This window comes from Anabrus simplex, chromosome 2, assembly GCF_040414725.1.
Source record: "Anabrus simplex isolate iqAnaSimp1 chromosome 2, ASM4041472v1, whole genome shotgun sequence".
Lineage (NCBI taxonomy): Eukaryota > Metazoa > Arthropoda > Insecta > Orthoptera > Tettigoniidae > Anabrus > Anabrus simplex.
The window spans coordinates 827164255-827187748 of NC_090266.1; the positions used below are offsets into that span (position 1 = coordinate 827164255).

Sequence of the window (23494 nt, forward strand, 5' to 3'; positions counted from 1 at the left end):
ATTACACTTACTGGTCTGCAATCTCTGACTAATTTATTCGAGATGAGAGTTCTTCTCCCCATATTGAACATTTTCTGAGCTCATAAGCTGCCCTATTGTAAATTTTCGAGCTTTTAAGCTTCCTTTGCGACATATCGCACTTGCTGAACTTTTGTTGTTATCAAATAATCCAAGTAGTAATAAAAGAAAGAAAATACCTTTTTTAAGTAGATAGTGTTGGCAAAATTTAAACTGAGGTTCATGCTTTATCCAGCCATTCACCCCCCACGCTCCTATCCCTCTCTGCTCCGCGGAAATCTCCGTAACAAGAACCATAATCAATTTCTACCAATTCCAAAAACTTAACAATTTGGGGAGATGGCGTGGCTATAGCATCGTCACTAGCTTCTCGCCAAGGTTCGAATACAGGCAAATGTATGTACGACTTTTGAAATGAACACTGAAGTATCTGACCTTAAAATCGACAGTCACGTGCTACTGCAAGCTTGCTTGTAGTTAATATTGAACAATCGTTAACACGTTTTATTTGGATAGGTTAACATATATGTTTTGCTAGATGCATCCCTTCTCACTGCTATGAGAAAATACTCAGTCAAATGTTTATCTGGAAAATTTTTCCTCTACTTGATACAAGCTCAGAAGTCAAGCAGATCGGACTATTCTAATCGTGTGACGTCGTCGTTCAGTGTGTATCCTATTCAGTTAGTGTTTTCTCACGTGATACTGTGTTTTTTACAGTACACAGAGCGGAAGTGAACCAACAAACATCCATAAGTTGTTCAGAGATTTTGGCCGAGTATTTTGATACAAAAACTCATGGGTATCTGAAGGACTTTAGTTGGAAAATATGAACTACCGCTACTCACATAGCCTTTCAGTTTTTTCCACATGGACTCACAGGGGTGAGGTTAAGTTGGCATTTTCTTTTTCCGGGAATGTGGGTCATCTTTTCTTGATTATCTGTGTACGTGAATACGAGTATATGTGTTATAAGTAGGGCGAGGATTTTGATAACTACTACTACTACTAAATGTTTTCATTCCTTCCTGAAGGGGGAGGCGGGCTTCCTAGATGGTGACGCCGTCTCTCAGGCCAGGAGATTTGTATCGGAGAAGAAGTTGTGTGAAAAAGGCGAGAGGGCTGGCGGCCGTGGCCTATACTCGGAACTGTCCCGGCATTCGCCTTAGTGCAGGAGGATGGAAAACCGTTCTCAGGACACCCGACGGTGGGGACCAGCCCCTCTCCATCCCCCGAATAGAGAAGCGTAGAGACACGGTAGAATCGTGGCCACCCCTCATTTGCTCGGTTGGCCGGTCGGAGTGCAGAGCTGTCGGACCACGGACCAGCCGTGGCCAAATGTGGGCCAAGACCCACTCTGCATCCACCAACCTTTTGGTAAAATTGTATATCTCCTTTAGTTGTACTTGTTTTGTAACAAATGTAGAGGTTTAAGATGAATTTGTGCAGGCAATTCTTTTCATTTTTGGCCCAATAAGGCATTTTTCAAACGTTAGATAAATATTTGATCATCTTAGTTTATACTCTTTTTTACGATTAATTTTTTAAATTCCTGTATTTAAACCCACTGGGTTGACCTTCTTGGCAAATCACGTCCACTGCTCATTCCCTCACGAATGGTTTGTTATTATCGGAAAACAGACTTCCCTCACGGTGGATTAACTAGCCTTTTTAGAGAGCATCATTTGCCGGAAAATTCTTCTTCTTACGAAAGCTGGAAAGAGCCTAACGACTTTTATCAGTCCTTGACAGTTGTAACTACCCTCGGGGCTGAGGGGTTATCAGTAGGCCTCACATGTCTTCATTAACCTTCCTGAAACTGCTTGATGAAAGTATCCTACTGACACTAGCGTTCAAAAGTTAAGCATAAGTTACGAGTAAGCAGGGCAACAGAAAATAGACCGCAAATCGCACGACATATGCATCTACCAACCTTACGTATTCGCTCTGTATAGGAAAGGAGTGTTCCCTGCTTTGACTAGCGGCGTAACCGCTAGGAAAACACAGCCAACGCCTGCGCCCCATATTCCCTCAGTCGAGTTTGCCCTGTTATAGTGTGCGGAGTGTAGCCTCGTGGTGAACGTGACAACATAATGACACAACGACGCCATTTGGACCCCGTTTTGCAGGGTAGAATACTCGGCCGCCTGGAAGCAGGCCAGACACAGACCGAAGTCGCCGTATCCTTGAATGTGCCACAAAGTGTCATTTCCAGTCTTTGGAGACGATTTCGAGACATAAGATATGTTAGTCGTAGGCCAGTACCAGGTCGATCAAGGGTAACCACCCCACAGCAGGACCGATATCTGGCCGTAACCGCCCGATGAAATCGGAGTGCACCTACAAGACAGTTGTCGGCGGAGCTTGCAGCCGTCTCAGAGGTTGACGTTTCCCAGCAAACTGTGTACCGGAGGCTCAGAACAGCAGGGCTGTTTGCCCGACGTCCAGTGGTGTGCGTCCCGTTCACTCCAGCACAGAGACGGGCCCGTTTACTGTTGAGCCGTCAGCATCGAAACTGGACTATGAATGAATGCAGGCATGTGCTCTTCACAGATGAATTCCGTTTCAGTTTGCAGAGTGATTCCCGACGCACATTAATCTGGAGAGAACCGGGTAGCCGATACAACCACAGGAACATCGTGGAAGGGGACAGTATGGTGGTGGTGGCGTCATGGTGCGGAGCGGCATCATGTTGAATGGCCGTACGAACCTGCACATCTTCATGGGTGGTCCGAAGAACACTGTTAACGCTCGGAAATAAAGGGATGAGGTACTGAGATCACATGTTCGACTCTTCAGAGGTGCGGTCGGTCCAGACTTCCTCTTAATGGACGATAATGCCCGAACGCACCGCGCTGCTCTGGTGGATGAATTTTCGGCTGGGGAAGACATTCATCGCATGGACTGGCCAGCGAGGTCTGCGGATCTGAATCCTATAGAACATGCCTGGGATGCATTGGGGAGGCGAATTGCATCCCGTCAGCCTCCACTAAGGACCCTCCAAGACCTTCGCATTGCCCTTTCGGAGGAGTTGGGTCGACTGCCACAAGAGCTCTTGGACCATTTGATAGAGAGCATGCCACGTCGCTGCGAAGCATGTGTGGCTGTTAGGGGTAATCGTACACCCTATTAACAGCATATTTTGTTGTGGAATACGTCGCCAAGTTTTGCTAGTTGTTGTGAAAGGTGTACCTTAACTATCAGAACCTTTCTTCTTTCTGTGCTATTTGCTTTACGTCGCACCGACACAGATAGGTCTTATAGCGACGATGGGATAGGAAAGGTCTAGGAAGTGGAAGGAAGCGGCCGTGGCCTTAATTAAGGTACAGCCCCGGCATTTGCCTGGTGTGAAAATGGGAAACCACGGAAAACCATTTTCAGGGCTGCCGACAGTGGGGCTCGAACCCACTATCTCCCGATTACTGGATACTGGCCACACTTAAGCGACTGCAGCTATCGAGCTCGGTCAGAACCCTTCTGACACTGTTTTTTTTTAGACAAGTTGTGTGACATATGGTGTGTGATTCAGCTTCCGTTTGTTCAGCTATCCGTCTGAAATTCCTATCAGGCGGTATGGCCTCGTTTAGTGATTAAGCTTAACTATTGGACACTAGTGTGATTACGAACGGTCAACAATATTCGTTTACCAAGGAATAGTGAGAGATGAAATGCTCCGACACAAGATGACCATCTGGAATTTCCTGAATATACAGAATACAGAGGAATGCAGTTTAGTTCACTTTACTCCGTAGAAGCAAACCTGCAGTGTCTGACCAGATTTTCTTTTGTAACAGTGACTCATTGAATGAGATTTAAATTATAACAATTGAACTTTCCAACTGTACAGTTACATCGATCTACAAGCCCCCAGACTCCAATTTCTCCTTTAAAGAACCAGTGAACTTTAGAAACCAGAAAGTGAATTTTGTGGTGGGAGATTTTAATTGTCAGAGTACTGAATGGGGATATGAACACAGTGATGACAATGGCGAGCTACTACAACACTGGGCAGATGCTATAGAACTCTCTCTTATTCATGATAGTAAACTGCCACCTTCTTTTAACAGTGGCCGTTGGAGAAGAGGATACAATCCAGATTTGATCTTCGTCACTAATAACATAGCACAACAATGCAGCAAGGAAGTATGTAACCCAGTCCCCAAGTCTCAACACAGACCAATCCTATGTCAGTTTTACTCCGCTATCCTACCTCAGTATGTTCCCTTTCGTCGTAGATACAACGTCAAAAAGCAGACTGGTCAAAATTCTCTGCTGTACTGGATGATATGGTCCAAAACATCAAACCAGTTCCTGAATCATATGAACAGTTCACTGAGGCTGTTAAGAAAAGTTCTCGTATATCTATTCCCCGTGGATGTCACACCAGTTACATCGAAGGCCTTAATCTGGATGCAGTCTCGCAACTAGAGGACAACTACAAGCTATTCGAACAGAACCCAATGGGTGAGGGAACTATTAAAGCAGCACATGCCCTAACTTCTTTAATAACCTCATCGAAAAGAGAGAGGTGGGCAAAATTAATGGAAGAATTGGATATGATGCAGAGCAGCCAAAAGGCCTGGAGACTCCTAAAGAAGCTGAGCAGAGATCCAACCATGAGTAACACATATTCTTCTGTTGCAGCCAATCAGATTGCCCACCAACTTGTCATGAATGACAAAATAAAACAAGAAGCTAAAACCCGGAGTGCTACGTTGAAGGTACCTGCAGGCAGGGATGAAATAACATCTGAGCTCATGCAACATTTAAATTTCACTGAGTTGGAAAATGCAATAATCAAGTGAAAATCAGGTAAAGCTGCGGGTTTGGATGATATGCGAGTTGAGCAAATAAAGAACTTTGGAAGAAACACGGAAGAATGGTTGCTACAGTTTTATAATAACTGCCTACAGATGTCCAAGATTCCAAAATTGTGGAGCAAAGCACGTGTAATTGCTGTTCTAAAGCCTGGAAAGGACAGCAGAGACCTCAGGAACTACAGACCAATATCTCTCCTGTGCCACCTATATAAGATTTTCGAAAGGATGATACTCAACAGACTCATCCAGACTATCAACAAAAACCTCATTCCACAACAGGCAGGCTTTAGACCAGGCAAGAATGCTGTTGCACAAGTTCTCAACCTCACGCAGTACATTGAGGATGGTTTTGAAAATCGACAAATTACGGGGGTAGCTTTCATTGACCTCAGTGCTGCATATGATACAGTGAACCACCGTATACTGCTTCAGAAGATCTTTACACTCACGAAAGATTCAAAACTTACCAGATTGATGTCAACCTTGTTGCAGAACCGCAGGTTTTTTGTTGACTTTCAAGGACAAAGAAGCAGATGGAGATCACAGAAAAATGGATAACCCCAATGAAGCGTACTGGCTCCATTGCTATTTAATATTTATACCAATGACCAACCACTCCCTAACAAAACAAGAAGTTTCATATATGCAGACGACCTTGCACTAGCCTGCCAGTGTGCAACTTTTGAAGAGGTAGAACTCACTCTTGACGGCGCTCTGAAGGCGCTAGGCACATATTACAAGGCTAACCACCTAAAGCCGAATCCGTCAAAATCTCTGCTTTGTGCTTTCCACCTCAAAAACAGAGAGGCATCAAGGAAATTACATGTTTCCTGGAATGGAACCCTCTTGGAAAATTCTTTCACCCCAAAGTACCTAGGGGTAATGCTGGACCACTCTCTCACTTTCAGAAAACACTGTTCCAACATCAAACATAAAGTCAGTGCCAGAAACAACATCCTGAGGAAGCTGAGAGGTACAAACTGGGGTGCAAAGGCACAAGTTCTTAGAACCACTGCATTGGCTCTGTGTTACTCTGCTGCAGAATACGCATCCCCTGTGTGGTATAGATCATCCCGCGCCAAGACTGTGGACCCTGCCCTGAATGAATTTTGTAGATTAATCACAGGATGCCTGAAACCTACCCCTGTTGAGAAGCTACACTGTCTTGCTGGCATTGCACCTCCAAGTATTCGTCGAGAAATCGCTGCTGATCAAGAACGACTGAAGGTTGAGAACGTTGAAGCTCACCCGCTGTTTGGTCATCACCAAACTCAATCTAGGCTGAAATCCAGGAAAAGTTTCCTCCAGACATCAAAGCCCTTGAAAGGACCACCAGATAAGGCAAGACTTTCCTTGTGGAAATCTAAGCAGCAAGAATGGATGGAGCCGCGTGAACATCTTCCGGCTGGTTACAGTGAAGACTGGAGTGTTTGGAGGTCCCTTAACCGATTAAGAACTGGTGTCGGCAGGGCTAAGTCCTCACTTAAGTTATGGGGCTTCACATCAGAGGACAGCAAGTGCGACTGCGGTGAAGAACAAACAGTAATCCACATGTATAAATGTCCTCTCTGCCCATTTTCATGTTCAGAGCAAGATTTAATGCTTGCTGATGACAATGCCATAGGTGTAGCTCAGTTTTGGAAAAACACCATCTAGATGTATAGTAAATTTGGTAGAGGCGCGCGGCTGTGAGCTTGCATCCGGGAGATAGTAGGTTCGAATCCCACTATCGGCAGCCCTGAAGATGGTTTTCCGTGGTTTCCCATTTTCACACCAGGCAAATGCTGGGGCTGTACCTTAATTAAGGCCACGGCTGCTTCCTTCCAACTCCTAGGCCTTTCCTATCCCATCGTCGCCATAAGACCTATCTGTGTCGGTGCGACGTAAAGCCCCTAGCAAAAAAAAGTAAATTTGGTCAATTTTCCTTTGTTTGTCCATTTTTGTAAGTTTTGTAAATAGTGTAATTATCACTTTATTTTAACTGTATGATTAAGTATGCTTCTGACACGAGTAAATAAATAAATAAATAAATAAATAAATAAATAAATAAATAAATTGATTTCAGTTAACACTACCGGCATGCCTGAAGTTAAACGAAATAAAATACGCAAATTAAAATTCGCGTCTCATTACCGTGTAAATGTGTTCAGTATGGACGGATCAATATTATTTTGTCAGCTTTGTGGGGTGAAAGTGTCTGCAGAGAAGAAGTTTACTGTGGAATAACACGATAACATTGAAAATCACGACAGTTCTGAAGCGATTTCAAGTTCAGAAAAAGGTGGTAGGTGAGAGTTCCTCGCAACATTTCGCTATATCTTAGGAACTGTGCGAATCTTTCATCTCTGCTGATATTTCATTAAATAAATTGAACAACGAAATGTTTTGAGCATTGAGAAATATACAATGGGGTCGATATCTCATTCTTCTACCTTAAGAAAGAATTAGGTCAGCAGATGCTACCGGAAAAAAATACCACAAATTCTGGAGAATATTCACGGGGAGAAGTATGGGTGTCAATAGAGATTATTGTACCACCCGCCCCTATTACATTTTTTTTTTTTTTTGCTTAGGGATTTAACGTCGCACTAACACATCGAAGGTTTTCGGCGAAGCAAGGATGGGAAAGAGTTAGGTTGGGAAGGAAGCGGCCGTGTCCTTAATTAAGGTACAGCCCCAGCATTTGTCTGGTGTAAAATGGGAGACCACGGAAAATCATCTTCAGGGCTGTCGACGGTGTGGCTCGAACCCACCATCTCCCGAATACAAGCTCACAGCTACGCGACCCTAACCAGACGGCCAGCTCGCTCGATGCCCCTATTCTTACCAGAAAGAAAACGTAGATAGAAACTTATGAATACTACTGTGAAAATTATAAAGTAGTGAAAGACGTGGTAAATTCGTTCGACAGAAGTGGGACACTGTGTATACGAGCAGCAGAGGAACTCTTATCTGACCCCACAATGGAAGGAAATCTGTGCTACATAAAGTCAAATTTCGGATTTCTGCCTTCTTCTTTAACTTCACGAGGTGTATCTGGAGCTACATTAGTTGATCCAGTTGCTGTAATTAAAAAATATTAGTATAAATTAGGGGCAGTTCCAGGTAAACTTAGGTACAAATGAGAGAAAAGATGAGACAGATGCTAGGGAAAAAATGTAGGATATACAACAATGTGTTCTATTCATGACTTATTCTGCGGCAATGTAGTAAAACTAAGTTAGAATCTAGGACCTTTTTGTGCTTGAAATATTCCCCTGTCATGTCAGTTAATGCTGAACGCAGCTTTTCGACGTATAAAAGTGGGCTAGATGACAATCTTCGTGTTTTCTTTTTAAAAACTTGCAGAAAATCGTTGTTTCCTGCAACTCAAATGAACTCAGATGATAGGCTCAGCTGCAACTGATTGTATTTGGAGAATCAATTGAGATCAAACCCCGGAATGATTTATGCAAGCTGATATTTTTTCCGCGCATATTAACCTAGAGTCGAGTTGCCTTTTACCTCATAGGCCAATTTTAGTCCAGAGCATTATTATGGGTCACAATTGCATTTATTTTAAGGGCAAGGTTGGGTAATACATATGCCAAACGTACTGTTGCTCTACTTATCAATTGGTTTTTTTTTCAAATTATTTACTTCTAGCACATTCAACACAAGGAGAAAATTCGTTTCAAGCCATTTTAAAGGTATTTTTGAGTATCTTATGTCATAAATCTTTAGGGCATTTTTGGATCATTTACTGATCAACAAAATCCAAGTGATAAGCTATCCGTTTCTCACGTACGGGTACCCGTATTACTTAGCGTATACGTATGTAAACGGTTTCACGATTAGTTTTATACATGTAGTCACGATTTGAAGCCGGCCCTGTGGTGTAGGGGTAGCGTGCCTGCCTCTTATCCGGAGGCCCCAGATTCGAATACCGGCCAGGTCAGGGACATTTACGTGGATCTGAGGGCTGGTTCGAGGACCACTAAGTCTACGTGATTACAATTGAGGAGCTATCTGACGGAGAGGCGAACCCGGTCTAGAGAGCCAAGATTTTTTTTTTTTTTTTTTTTTTTTTGCTAGTTGCTTTACGTCGCACCGACACAGATAGGTCTTATGGCGACGATGGGACAGGAAAGGGCTAGGAGTGGGAAGGAAGCGGCCGTGGCCTTAATTAAGGTACAGCCCCAGCATTTGCCTGGTTTGAAAATGGGAAACCACGGAAAACCATTTTCAGGGCTGCCGACAGTGGGGTTCGAACCTACTATCTCCCGAATACTGGATACTGGCCGCACTTAAGCGACTGCAGCTATCGAGCTCGGTGAGAGCCAAGAATAACGGCCGAGATTATTCGACATGCCGACTCCACGACACCTTGTAATTTGCAGGCCTTCGAGCTGAGCAGCGGTCGCTTGGTGGGCCACGGCTCTTTGGGGGCTGTTGTGCCACGGGCTTGGTTTTTAGTAACGATTTTAAGAACTTGTTTTCATTTAACGTCTCTTCAGTGTGAATCACCTAAAAGTTGCACCCCAAATATTTTTGAAATGGAAGGTGATACTGATGTGCTGCTTTCACAGAAATGAAGTGTATTCGAGGGGTCTTAATTGTAGATCACACACAGATTTGAATAATTATTAGAATGTGTATTTCTTGAAAGTTACATTTTTAAAATGTTTAAATGGAACAATGCCTATTGACGTTAAAAAAATAAAAATAGTCGGCTTCTGTGGTGTAGTGGTTAGTGTAATTAGCTGCCACCCCCGGAGGCTCGGGTTCGATTCCCGGCTCTGCCACGAAATTTGAAAAGTGGTACGAGGGCTGGAACGGGATTCACTCAGCCTAGGGAGGTCAACTGAGTAGAGGCGGGTTCGATTCCCACCTCAGCCATCCTGAAAGTGGTTTTCCGTGGTTTCCCACTTCTCCTCCAGGCAAATGCCGGGATGGTACCTAACTCAAGGCCACGGCCGTTTCCTTCCCTCTTCCTTGTCTATCTCTTCCAATCATCCCATCCCCCACCAAGGCCACTGTTCAACATAGCAGGTGAGGCCACCTGGGCGAGGTACTGGTAATCCTCACCAGTTGTATCCCCCGCTCAGTCCGAGGGAAAAACCAACCCTGGAGGGTAAACAGATTAAGAAAGATTAAGAAAATAAAAATAGAGTAAATTAGAATATCAATGTTGTTTTCTTCAGGATTCTAGTACAAGTAGCAATGTTTAATGTTATTGTTTTCACGTCCCACTAACTACACTGACTGACAGAGCAAATGCAACACCAAGAAGGAGTGGTCAGAACTTTATGCCAATTGCAGGGTAGACAGACGTCACTGAGGTATGCTCATGATGTGAAATGCGCCGCTGTGCTGCGCACGTAGCGAACGATAAATGGGACACGGCGTTGGCGAATGGCCCACTTCGTACCGTGATTTCTCAGCCGACAGTCATTGTAGAACGTGTTGTCGTGTGCCACAGGACACGTGTATAGCTAAGAATGCCAGGCCGCCGTCAACGGAGGCATTTCCAGCAGACAGACGACTTTACGAGGGGTATGGTGATCGGGCTGAGAAGGGCAGGTTGGTCGCTTCGTCAAATCGCAGCCGATACCCATAGGGATGTGCCCACGGTGCAGCGCCTGTGGCGAAGATGGTTGGCGCAGGGACATGTGGCACGTGCGAGGGGTCCAGGCGCAGCCCGAGTGACGTCAGCACGCGAGGATCGGCGCATCCGCCGCCAAGCGGTGGCAGCCCCGCACGCCACGTCAACCGCCATTCTTCAGCATGTGCAAGACACCCTGGCTGTTCCAATATCGACCAGAACAATTTCTCGTCGATTGGTTGAAGGAGGCCTGCACTCCCGGCGTCCGCTCAGAAGACTACCATTGACTCCACAGCATAGACGTGCACGCCTGGCATGGTGCCGGGCTAGAGCGACTTGGATGAGGGAATGGCGGAACGTCGTGTTCTCCGATGAGTCACGCTTCTGTTCTGTCAGTGATAGTCACCGCAGACGAGTGTGGCGTCGGCGTGGAGAAAGGTCAAATCCGGCAGTAACTGTGGAGCGCCCTACCGCTAGACAACGCGGCATCATGGTTTGGGGCGCTATTGCGTATGATTCCACGTCACCTCTAGTGCGTATTCAAGGCACGTTAAATGCCCACCGCTACGTGCAGCATGTGCTGCATGTGCTGCGGCCGGTGGCACTCCCGTACCTTCAGGGGCTGCCCAATGCTCTGTTTCAGCAGGATAATGCCCGCCCACACACTGCTCGCATCTCCCAACAGGCTCTACGAGGTGTACAGATGCTTCCGTGGCCAGCGTTCTCTCCGGATCTCTCACCAATCGAACACGTGTGGGATCTCATTGGACGCCGTTTGCAAACTCTGCCCCAGCCTCGTACGGACGACCAACTGTGGCAAATGGTTGACAGAGAATGGAGAACCATCCCTCAGGACACCATCCGCACTCTTATTGACTCTGTACCTCGACGTGTTTCTGCGTGCATCGCCGCTCGCGGTGGTCCTACATCCTACTGAGTCGATGCCGTGCGCATTGTGTAACCTGCATATCGGTTTGAAATAAACATCAATTATTCGTCCGTGCCGTCTCTGTTTTTTCCCCAACTTTCATCCCTTTCGAACCACTCCTTCTTGGTGTTGCATTTGCTCTGTCAGTCAGTGTACTTTTGAAGGTTTTCGGAGATGCCCAGGTGCCGGAACGTTGTCTCGCAGAAGTTCTCTTACGTGGCAGTAAATCTACTGACACGATACTGACGTATTTGAGCACCATCAAATACCACCGGATCGAACCTGCCAAGCTGGAGTCAGAAGGTGAGCGTCTCAACCTTCTGAACCACTCAGCCCGGCAGTACAAATTGTTTACAAGCAATCGTAGTTCCAAAATTGTAAATACCGACAGATGTCTGCTCCATTCAACCGCTTAGCTACGAGGCCTGTTTCCTCTACAGTTCACTGATTGCGTTGCGACGTCCATATCAGTTACTTTGTAATGGTTCAGTCCGGCTCCATGGCTAAATGGTTAGCGTGCCGGCCTTTGGTCATAGGGGTCCCGGGTTCGATTCGCGACAGGGTCGGGAATTTTAACCATAATTGGTTAATTTTGCTGGCACGGGGCTGGGTGTGTGTGTCGTCTTCATCATCATTTCATCCTCATCACGGCGCGCAGGTCGCCTACGGGAGTCAAATCAAAAGACCTGCATCTGGCGAGCCGAACTTGTCCTCGGACACTCCCGGCACTAAAAGCCGTACGTCATTTCATTTTTTGTGATGGTTCAAGAAGTAGGTCGTGGTGGAGGATGGTACTTGCCAATGCTAAAAAAGTCGACATGGTAGTAGTGTATGGAGAATGTCAGAAGAATGCTGTTCGTTATTGTGCTCTATGCGCGGAACGATATCCCAATAAACGTCACCCATCACGACAATTATTCTTGTACCTTTTCAATAAATTACTTGAAAGTGTAACACCTAGAATGGAGAATAGGGTGATTCTAATGTTCTAGCTGCTGTTGGTGTAGATCCGCACCTTAGTTCGGGTGCAATCGCGCGAGGAAGTGGCTAGCTGCTTTACGTCGCACCGACACAAATACATAAGATCTTATGGAGACGATGGGACAGGAAAGGCCTAGGAATGGGAAGGAAGCGGCCGTGGCCTTAATTAAGGTACAGCCCTAGCATGTGCGTGGTGTGAAAATGGGAAACCACGGAAAACCATCTATCTCCCGGATGCGAGCTCACAGCTGCACGCTCCTAACCGCACGGCCAACTCGCCCGGTCATCATAAGTTTCATCCATATTATGTCTCTCTCACTCTCCATCAAAAGCTGCATGGAAACGATTCTGAGAATCGTGTTAACTGTTGCACATGTGCATTAAGACGAGGTACACTAGATTTATCATATATCTTGTGTAGTGAAGAAGCAACATTTACAATAATAATAATAATAATAATAATAATAATAATAATAATAATAATAATAATAATAATAATAATAATAATAATAATAATAATAATAATAATAATAATAATTTGTTTTTCCTCTCATTAATTACTTGTACGGTCTTCGGAGACGACGAGGTGCCGGAATTTTGTCCCGCAGGAGTTCTTTTATGTATCGGTAAATCTATCAACACGAGGTTGGCGTATTTGAGCGCCTTCAAATACTACCGGATGAGCCAGAATCGAATCTGCCAACTTGGAGTCAGAAAGCCAGCACTCTACTGTCTGATCTACTCAGCCCAGCATAATACATACAAATCATGGCCATGTAAACCTCTGAAACAACCTTTATTGGTCCGTAAACAATCCCCATTGGCTTTGTCAGGTGGAACCTCATCGTCCACGGATTTTAAATGTGTTGTGTAGAATAGTGAACAATCAGCTCACGGGCCCCTTTTTGATAGAAGGAACACTAGATTTTCAAAAGTATGTCACCCTCCTAACAGACCAACTTCCACAGATGTTAGAAGACCTTCCACTGCAGACTAGGAGGAACATGTGGTATCAGCTAGTCTTCACCGGTTGTTCCCAAATCGTTGGATTGGACGAAGTGCACTTGTACCTTGGCCGGCCCGTTCACCTCGGGAAAGCTAAAAGACACTGTTTACGAGGGCATGCCGACTACACCAGATAATATGAAACGAAGTACTACAGCTGCCTGCGCTGATATTTCTGATGAAATGCTAGCATGTGTGCATCGGTCTGTACATGGCAGACTGGAAGCTTGTATTGAAGCCGGTGGTCGTAATTTTGAATACAAACTTTCTTCAGACTCCAAAAGATTTGTTTACTCACTTTTTCTCTTAAATTAGTGCTGGCACGTGGAGCGGACAACTGCCGGTGTTAATAGTTTTCAAACTACGATAACTCGTAAACTACCTATACTTCTTCTTTATCTGTTTACCCTGTCCAACTCGTTGGCTGAACGGTCAGCGTACTGGCTTTCGGTTCAGAGTGTACAGGGTTCGATTCCCGACCGGGTCGGGGATTTTAACCATTGGTTAATTCTAGTGGCCCGGGGGCTGGGTGTTTGTGCTGTCCCCAACATCCCTGCAACTCACACATAACACTATCCTCCACCAGAGTAACACGCAGTTACCTACACATGGCAGATGCCGCCCACCCTCATCGGAGGGTCTGCCATACAAGGGCTGCACTCGGCTAGAAATAGCCACACGAAATTATTAAATTAAATCTGTTTACCCTCCAGGGTCGGTTTATCCCCCGGACTCAGCGAGGTATCCAACCTCTACCGCCTCAAGGGCAGTGTCCTGGAGCTTCATACTCTGAGTCGGGAATACAACTGGGGAGAATGACCTGCAACACGCCCAGGCGGCCTCACCTGCTAATCTGAAGAGGGGCCTTGGTGGGGGATGGGATGATTGGAAGGGATAGACAAGGAAACCACGGAAAACAACTTCCAGGATGGCTGGGGTGGGAATTGAACCCACCTCTACTCAGGTGACCTCCCGAGGCAGAGTGGACCCCATTCCAGCCCTCGTAACACTTTTCAAATTTCGTGGCAGAGCCGGCAATCGAACCTGGGCCCCGGGGGTGGCAGCTAATCACACCAACCACAACCACAAAGGCGGACGTGCATAAATTCAACATTCAAAATCTTCTACATTCTCCTTGCGCCTTAGTCCTCAAGTGACCTCTCTCGCGGTATTGAATGCGGTGATGACGCAACGGCATCGTGGGGTTGACTTAGCGGCGTACCACTACTAACTTCATCGTCACATAACATTTGATCGGATGGATATACAGTATTTTCGAGACTTATTTCACCATCGTGTTCATCACGCCGAGCTTTCTTCATAGTGTACAATTTGACTGGCGAGTGTTGAATGCGTATCTATACAGATACCGCGAATGAAAATTTTGTTGCAAATTTTCGATGTTCACGGTCACTTATTCGCAAACTGTACCGTACTTACATTCAATATAATGTTACTTATGTCCGACTCGTTGGCTGAATGGTCAGCGTACTGGCCTTCGGTTCAGAGGGTCCCGGGTTCCAATCCCGGCCGGTTCGGAGATTTTAACCTACATTGGTTAATTACAATGGCCCGGGGGCTGGGTGTTTGTGCTATCTCCAACATCACTGCAACTCACACACCACACATAACACTGTCCTACACCACAATAACGCTCAGTTACCTACACGTGGCAGATGCCGCCCACCCCCATCGGAGGGTCTGCCTTACAAGGGCTGTTAGAAATAGCCACGCTTAATTATATATGTATAATGTTACATATATTTGTTAGCTTCTCTATTTTCGAACAAAACGAGACCAGAATCTTTTAAATCAGTCGATGCGTTCACTCACTACGGCGCCGCGCTCTTAAATGTTCTGAGTGCGTGTAATCAAGCGCACAAAGCGCAAGGCCCCCGCGAAACAAGGCTGCATCTACGTGCTAAACTTATCATTGTGACATTTAGCTGAGGCCTTGAATTACCTGGCGATATCGGCATGTCGGATGTATTACATATAGTTTGTCTGAAACGGCCTATACCGGGCGAGTTGGCCGTGCGGTTAGGAGCGCGCAGCTGCGAGCTCGCATCCGGAAGATAGTGGGTTCGAATCCCACTGTCGGCAGACCTGAAGATGGTTTTCCGTGGTTCCCCATTTTCACACCAGGCAAATGCTGGGGCTGTACCTTAATTAAGGCCACGGCCACTTCCTTCCTATTCCTAGGCCTTTGCTGTCCCATCGTCGCCATAAGACCTAGCTGTGTCGGTGCGACGTAAAGCAAATAGTAAAAAAAATATTAAAAAATGAAGCGGCCTATGATAGGCAAGCTGATTTTTGTAACGCCACCTTTCCGAGCTTGTAGGCCTGCGGAGTGAGACGTAGCGACGCCATAAGAAAATGTTGCTACGCTTGGTCACAAAATGTTTAAAATTAGAGGAATAAGTACTCCCAGGGGCGTGGCGTCTATTTTGCTAGTGCTGCCGCCGGCAACATAAAAGAAAAATAGAAATTAGGTATCATTCTTTTTTATAGTCGACAATTTGTAGTTTTGAACAACAATCTAAATCTACCAGATTCCCACAACACATGCCAGAAAATATATTACTGCCATCTAGCGCCAAAGAATCGAAATGATAGATAAAACATACACAAAACGATTTACGCCACATGTCGCCTAGAGCGCATCAAAGGCAAACGTGCCTAGGCTGGGTGTTAGTGACTTTCAGTGCCATGGTAAGAGTGTGTTGCCCTTGATGCCGCGCGTTATTTTCCGGTAAGACACAATGGCACCTACACTCTCCAAGCATGCTTTCTAAATTTACTGGGGAAGTATTCTCCTATGATTATGACTGTGCTATAGAAAGCTTTTTAAACCCTTCCTTAGGGCCATGCATATTTAGAGAGGAAGGTAATTTTATTTCCAATGCCAGACCAACTCCTGAATTAAAAGACTTGAAGACTAAATCACATGGAGGTTTCGAAAGACATTTTAATGTATCAAGATATACAGAATTACCATGGCTGTGCGTATATTTTGGTCACATCTTCCAAAATGACAAAACCATTTATTATTACTATTCTGACAATTCTATACAATGCATACTGTATTTTTTAAAAAATATCCCCCACCCCTTAAACGTTGTAGAACGCTCAAAGGAACTGTCTTCGACTGTACGAGTCTGAAACCGACAACACCCAGGAAATTCCCAAGCTACGACGCGTTGTACTTTCTTGAAACATGCTGTATATTACGAAGTGATTATACAGGCATGTCAAGGTTACGAGCTGACTGACAGCTCTGGGTGCATGGGAAAGCTGTTGCGAGCGCTAGCCTTAGACGTTATCAGATAGCGCAAGCCGTAAAAGTACAGTGAGACGTAAAAACCAATAACATTACCATCAACATCATTATTACGAAACGTACACTATTAATAATTAGAAATCTTTTATTTAGAATTTGATACACAACACCCTGTGCTTCTGTGAAGCAGTATTGCTCGACACCATGGCCTTTCGAGGGTAATGCTCTCATTGGCAACCTGTTCATCGTGTGACCTACACCTAACCAACATACATAATGCAGGAGTGGAGGTAGGGTGGGCAGGGAAAGTGGAGGGAGCCTGTGAAATGAAAAGCCTAGAAATATGCAGTGACTAGTGAGTTACCGACGCGACGCGACAGTTAGATGTAACGTAATGTAATGAACTGGTAGTGTGACGCCTGAGCTGCATGGTGTGTTGTATTTCTTTATTACTGTTTTCTGGGAATGGAATTGAATATATATTGAAATGGCGTATGGCTTTTAGTGCCGGGAGATCCCAGGACGGGTTCAGCTCGCCATGTGCAGGTCTTTTGATTTGACTCCCGTAGGCGACCTGCGTGTCGTGATGAGGATGAAATGATGATGAAGACAACACATACACCCAGCCCCCGTGCCAATGATGGTTAAAATTCCCGACCCTGCCGGGAATCGAGCCCGGGACCCCTGTGACCAAAGGCCAGCACGCTAACCATTTAACCATGGAGCCGGACAATATACATATTTAAATGAACTTATTAAAATGGCTTAAGAAGACGGATAAAAGAAGGTGGGAATTGCAGAGTGATGAGATAACCAAAGTGGTGGCTTAGAGTTGCAGAGCGATGACATATCCGACAGTGAAAATCTGACTGTTAGTGTTAATGTTAATGTTAGAGCAGCAATGAAAAGCATTTACCGGCGTGTTGGAATGAAGAACTACTTAATTATTTCACACATAACAACCTATGGATTTTTTCAAACATGGTGAACTAGACTGTAATATTTGTTCTAAAATAAATGGCTTCATAAATTAAAGAAGTGTTAGAGGATACAAATACAAGTAACTTATTGTGAACGTAGGAACCATAGGTCTGCGGTGAGGTGGGGTGGGCGGGGAAAGTGGAGGGAGAGACTGAAATATGTAGTGGCTAGTTCAGTTTAATTTTTAGAAAATATGGGAACAATTTAAATGCATTGTCACAGTTAGGGGATCACTCTCTTGATCTACAGAAAAGAGACATGAATTAATCAACAACAAACAACTTGTTCAAGAGAACTATACGAGTATTTGGGTCTGTCAGATAATCCAGGCTCCTACAGCAAATGTGCCAGAGATACGTACAATAAGATAAAGTAAATTCAAGTCTGTTCCTCTTCAAAGCAACAAGTGCGTTACCAAAATAAACCCTCATTTTTTTAAAAAAAAAAGTCTTGCAGTAAGGTTTGAAATCACATTGCTTACCACCAAATCTTCTCAGTGGCATGGGTCAAGTTGACACTTCTTTGTGTGATAATTATGCAAAGCTAATTAATCACGTATTAATGTTAAATCCATCTGAGTTGTCTGATTCTGTTTTGTCAGATGTATTGTATGGAGAAGAGAATGAAAGATAATTGTAAAATACTCGAAAGGACAAAATCAGGAATGAAATAAATAGGAGGGTAGCTGGCATTGATGTTCCTATTACCAATGTAATACAGAGGCGTTGACTTCAGTGGTATGGGCACCTTATGAGAATGAAGAGCGAGAATCCTACCAGAAAATACTGCACTTCGACCTTACTGTCCAAGGAAAAGGACCAGGGGAAGGCCAAGGAAATGCTGGACAGATACAGTGAAATTAGATGTGGAACAGAAAGGTCTCAGATGCGAGGATTTCCTGGAATAGAAGATGTATGCAGATAGGGCGAGATTGCGAGTGCTTGTGCACCACACGCGGGAAACTGGACTTGGAAACTGATTATGATGATGATGATGATGATGACGACGACGACGACGATGATTATTATTATTATGGAGAAGAACGTTTTACGGTTCCAATAAATTAATTTACATTCTAATTTCTACAACGCTTTGAGGTAATTCTTTTCCGAAAATTTGTAATTTGATAGACTCCTGGTACCAATATATTTCCAAGAGAACTGTGCTGAAGTAACCTTCGAATTTATCGGAATTAAAAACTGCACCATCATAATCCTCCAATTGTGACAACCAAGAACAGATACGTTAGCTGCATGCAACTCAGAACCTTAGCAATTTTTACTTAATTTAGGTTCCGTTTCACTACAGTACAGTAATTGAAAATGTGAGGAAGGTACGAATTCTTATTGAAACTGATCTTGTGCTTTCTATCTCGAGTGATGACATAAGATACATCATGGCAGGCCCCATCTTCTAAAGCATGACAAGGGTAGTCTCTGACAACTGTCTTCCACTATCGTCCTGCCATTAACGTTTTCGGCCTCTGAAGTTCTACAAAATGACTTTTTATTTTCGAGAAGTCAACTTACGTCAAGCACAAGGTATGCATTAATTACAACAACAATTGTTAACATCACTTTTGAGGGGTGCATGTGCAATATCACTACTGTATTTTTGCTTTAGAAATCAACACGAAATAAATAGAGGGAAGGCCAGTTATGAAAATATTTTGTTAGTGGAGAGAGAATCTAATGTTCTTCGATTAAATATTTTGACAATTAATAATAATAAACCTAAGCAACGCAAATTATAAAAATGTCTTACATGGAACAGAACAAGTTCTTCTTAGCTAGAGGACTGTGCTGACAATGTCCATGCAATGTACTTCTGAAAATTCTTGCAAGTTAATATTTTAACGTAATAAGCGTAAGAGAGGTGTAGTGTGTTTCAGTAATTCTGAGGTACAATCAAATAGTAGAAACCACTATCTTAATGATGAATAAGAAGGACTTTCAGTTATATACTCTCTTCTACACACTAGTAAGTGAATAGCTCCATAAAAATAGCAAAGTCCCGAGAATGACATAAATTTCATCCAACCATGAAAAACGTTCATAAGTTATTTGGTGAACACCAAGAAATCCATTAAGGTTCGTATTCTGGAACAGGGAAGTTAGTGCTGCTAAGATGTAGATTGTAAACTCAACATGAATGAAAGTACCAACCATTCTAAATGAACAGGTGCATTGATATAGAAATGCCATATTCTCTAAGATAACACTTCCATCTCTCTGAGGGTAATTACTCATAAATACGTGTGATGAGTGTGCATTGCTCCTGCTTATACCAAATCAAACACAATGAAAAATTGTTAAGATTTATTCTATACATCCAAAGCACTGTCTGGGTAGCTCTTAAGTAATGTAATTGCGTTTCGGCGAGAGTGGAGAGTACCTTAATCCAACGGGTTAATTGGTCGGGTAGATGTATATTATTTCTTTCAGTCGATAGCGTTTAAAACTACATTGTATAGTTTCTTCTCTATTATACCGACCACCTAACCTCGGATGATTAGATTTGTTCAATTGCTCGGTTGTTTAATTTAAAACGATTCGTGACTCACCAATTTCTGAACGTGGAAATTCTTCCTCAAATTGTCCTCTGTACATTGGATCTGGAGGAACGGCTCTCCTTCTAGCCGTTATACAGTAAAATGCTTGGATAAGTATTACGCAGCTTAGTTTCATGCTAAAAACCAGATACAGAAAATATGATTTTTAAAAAAGCAGTCCGTCAGTGTATGAAAACTAAACATGAAAGTCCACTTTGAACTGATTTTTGTATATGTTTACTTGTGACTAGATCTAGGTGATGAAATAGAACACTTACATTAAGAAATCCTGTAAGCGAGAGTACTAGTTGCCGAAGTTCCTTTTTTGATTGGACTGGTATAATACATAGCTTGCATTCGACTTATATAGCGAAATTTCACCTTGAGATTCTTCGTTTCTAAAAGTAGGCCAGTAAGAGGGAAACCATTCTTATCTAACAATGGAACATGGTCTGGAAGTAAAAGACTTTTGTTTCAAGAATGATTTTAATGTTCCATATGCTAATACTTTCGATGAGTTGCTATTTACGTTATCATATGCTTATCTATTACATATGTAAATTTAGTTACTTGGTTTGACAGAGGGAAAGCTACGATGATAAGAATGTGCTAATCAAAGTCCTGTTTTTGTAAACAGTTAGTGATATGAATAATTTATGTAATGTGATAATTATGGCCTGAAAACAAATCATAATGGCTGCTGCATCTTCATCTTTACAATGCCGGTACCAGAAATATTACGCAGCACCCTACTCTGACCATTACAGAGAAGCGTATTTCTTCATCTAAAAAGAGGAAACTAACTTCAGCGACTTATATTGTTAAACCCCATTCGTGGTCAAAAGTATATTTATTATTAATTTTTTTTTGCTTTGCGTCGCACCGGCACAGATAGGTCTTTCGGCAACGATGGGAGAGAAAAGGCGTAGGAATGGGAAGGAAGCGGCCGTGGCCTTAATTAAGGTACACCCCAGCATTTGCCTGGTGTGAAAATGGAAAACCATGGAAAACCATCTTCAGAGCTGCCGACAGTGGGATTCGAACCCACTATCTCCCGCGTATACCCCTCTCCTTCCATTGTTGGCATTATTATTATTATTATTATTATTATTATTATTATTATTATTAAACTATTTTTAACGCCTGGAATTCACTGATACGGACTTGTCGTATTTGAACGCCTCAAATTTCATTTTGTCCAGGCCTGGGACCAGAAGAACAAATACTAACCGAATGCACCACTGAAGTCGATATAGTCACCCACCCCTTATACCAGCACGGAAATTACACGTGTTGAATATTTTGGTCATTATAAAAGGAGTTCATATTCTCTCTCATATATCTGAAGAATAATTGCATCAATACACGGCAGTGGTGTAGTTGGAAACTTTTTGCTGTTAAAATCATTTGCCATTACGTTCATGGAGGCTCATTATGGCACGACTAAGACAATTATAGCAAATAATGTAAATCCAAACTATCACAAATACGGTCGCAGAGTAACTCGTTCCCAATCTCACGAAACCCCCAACTAGCCAACATTTTCACACTAAAAAACGGCAGTGTGGAATGTCGAATGGCTAAATTCCTTTGTTAACAATGGGGAACCCTCTTATTTTAGTGGTCAAATTAACTTCTGAATGTATTTTCAATTCAGTGCAAAACAATTTCTGTAGCTAAATAATTATTTAGTAAGTGATTGCATTGACAACATGCATAAGTTAATTTATCATCTCATCATCTGGCAACCTGAGAGCCCGGCACCTTCGCCATTCTTGAAATAAGCGAATCAATGCAGCGGAATTCTGACCACAGCATTAGTTGAAAGTGAATTAGCCAATTCGAGAGCAAGCCACGACATTTTCAAAATTTACTAATCACATCACAACGACTCCTGAGGCGACTGTCCATGGATTTCACAACGAACGAGTGTTTCAACAAAGGGAATAAAATGCACTTTAAAAATCAAAATCGTAGTTATAGTAACTTCAGCCTAATTATAGAAGCCTCGAACAGCTAACAAATAACATCAAATCAGAAAGAAGTATTTTCAATTCTACAATATTTTACCCGTGCGTTAACTGCATGTTTTTATTTATGCAGCCGGTACCAGCCCAACTGATATACCGTAGGGTTATTCAAAAGGTTCTGCCGAAAATGAAGTAGCCCATAGAGGGGTCAAAATAGAACTTTTGGATAGAAACGTATAATTCAGGATGAAATCTGGTTTTGGGCAAAAGCCTGGGAATGAAATGGACAACTTATTTCTACAGCTTCTGTAAAACAACATTCAGTGTCCTGTGTTCAACTTTACTTATTGTGTACCGGGCGAGTTGGCCGTGCCGTTAGGGGCGCACAGCTGTGAGCTTACATTTGGGTGATAGTCGGTCCGAACCCCATTGTTGACAGCCCTGAAGATGGTCTTCCATTTTCACACCAGCCAAATGCTGGGGCTGTACCTTTATTAAGGCCATGGCCGCTTCCCTCCCACTCCTAGGCATTTCCTATCCAATCGTTGCCATAAGACCTATCTGTGTCGGTGCGACGTAAAGCTAATTGAAATGTACTTATTGTGTGCACGAGCGACCATCATTTAATTGATTGCCAATTCTACGTTCTATAAGAATGTAGAGTATTTTGGAAAATACTTTGGCCAAAGAGGGCGCTTAATCCTCTAGGTGGCCCGCGCCAGCCCTTGAGGTTGGGAATGAAAACATCTTTTGCTTGCTTGCTTGCTTGCTTGCTTGCCTGCTTGCTTGCTTGCTTGCTTGCTTGCTTGCTTGCTTGCTTGGAAAAATAAATAAAATACGTTGTCCATTATGATGTTCTTGACGATTTCCAGACTTGCCACTCGCTCGGTAAAACGGTGTTTGTCTGCATGTCTAATATCTTTGTAAGTCTATATGCCAGGCTTTATTATACATCTTGTTTTAATTGGGGATATTGCTGTAGATTTGTAACTGATAATATTACTTCAACATAGCATAATGCTTTCATATATCGCGCGAGTTGGCAACGTGGTTAGCATCACGAAACTGTGAGGCTGCATTCAAGAGATGGTAGGTTCGAATCCCACTGGCCGCAGCTCTGAAGATGGTTTCCCGTAGTATCCCACTTCCACACCAGGCATATACTGGAACTGTATCTTAATTAAGGCCACAACCACTTCTCTTCTGTCCTATACCATTGTCGTTGTTACGGAGGTTTTCGTGGCTCACAGAGGAATAGGAAGTGCCTGGATTGAATGGCTGGACAAGGAATTGCTTAGAGCAGCATTTCACATAACAAAATTGGAAATTTTATTTCTTTCCTTTCTTAAAAGTAAGGTAAGGTAAGGGTGTATTCT

General features: G+C 43.5%; 1 protein-coding gene across 1 annotated transcript in view; it reads right to left on the reverse strand.

Annotated features, from left to right (window-relative positions):
• Positions 1-20587, reverse strand: part of LOC136863123 (hatching enzyme 1.2) — a 50848-nt gene extending 30261 nt beyond the window's left edge. Inside the window, exons 1-2 of the mRNA XM_067139465.2 lie at positions 20427-20587; positions 20161-20285 (exon numbers count right to left, since the gene is read on the reverse strand). Of these exons, the coding sequence (XP_066995566.1) occupies positions 20161-20284 (124 nt within the window). The 5' untranslated portion in view covers position 20285; positions 20427-20587. The remainder of the gene's footprint in view (positions 1-20160; positions 20286-20426) is intronic.
• Between the last annotated feature and the right edge of the window lie 2907 nt (positions 20588-23494).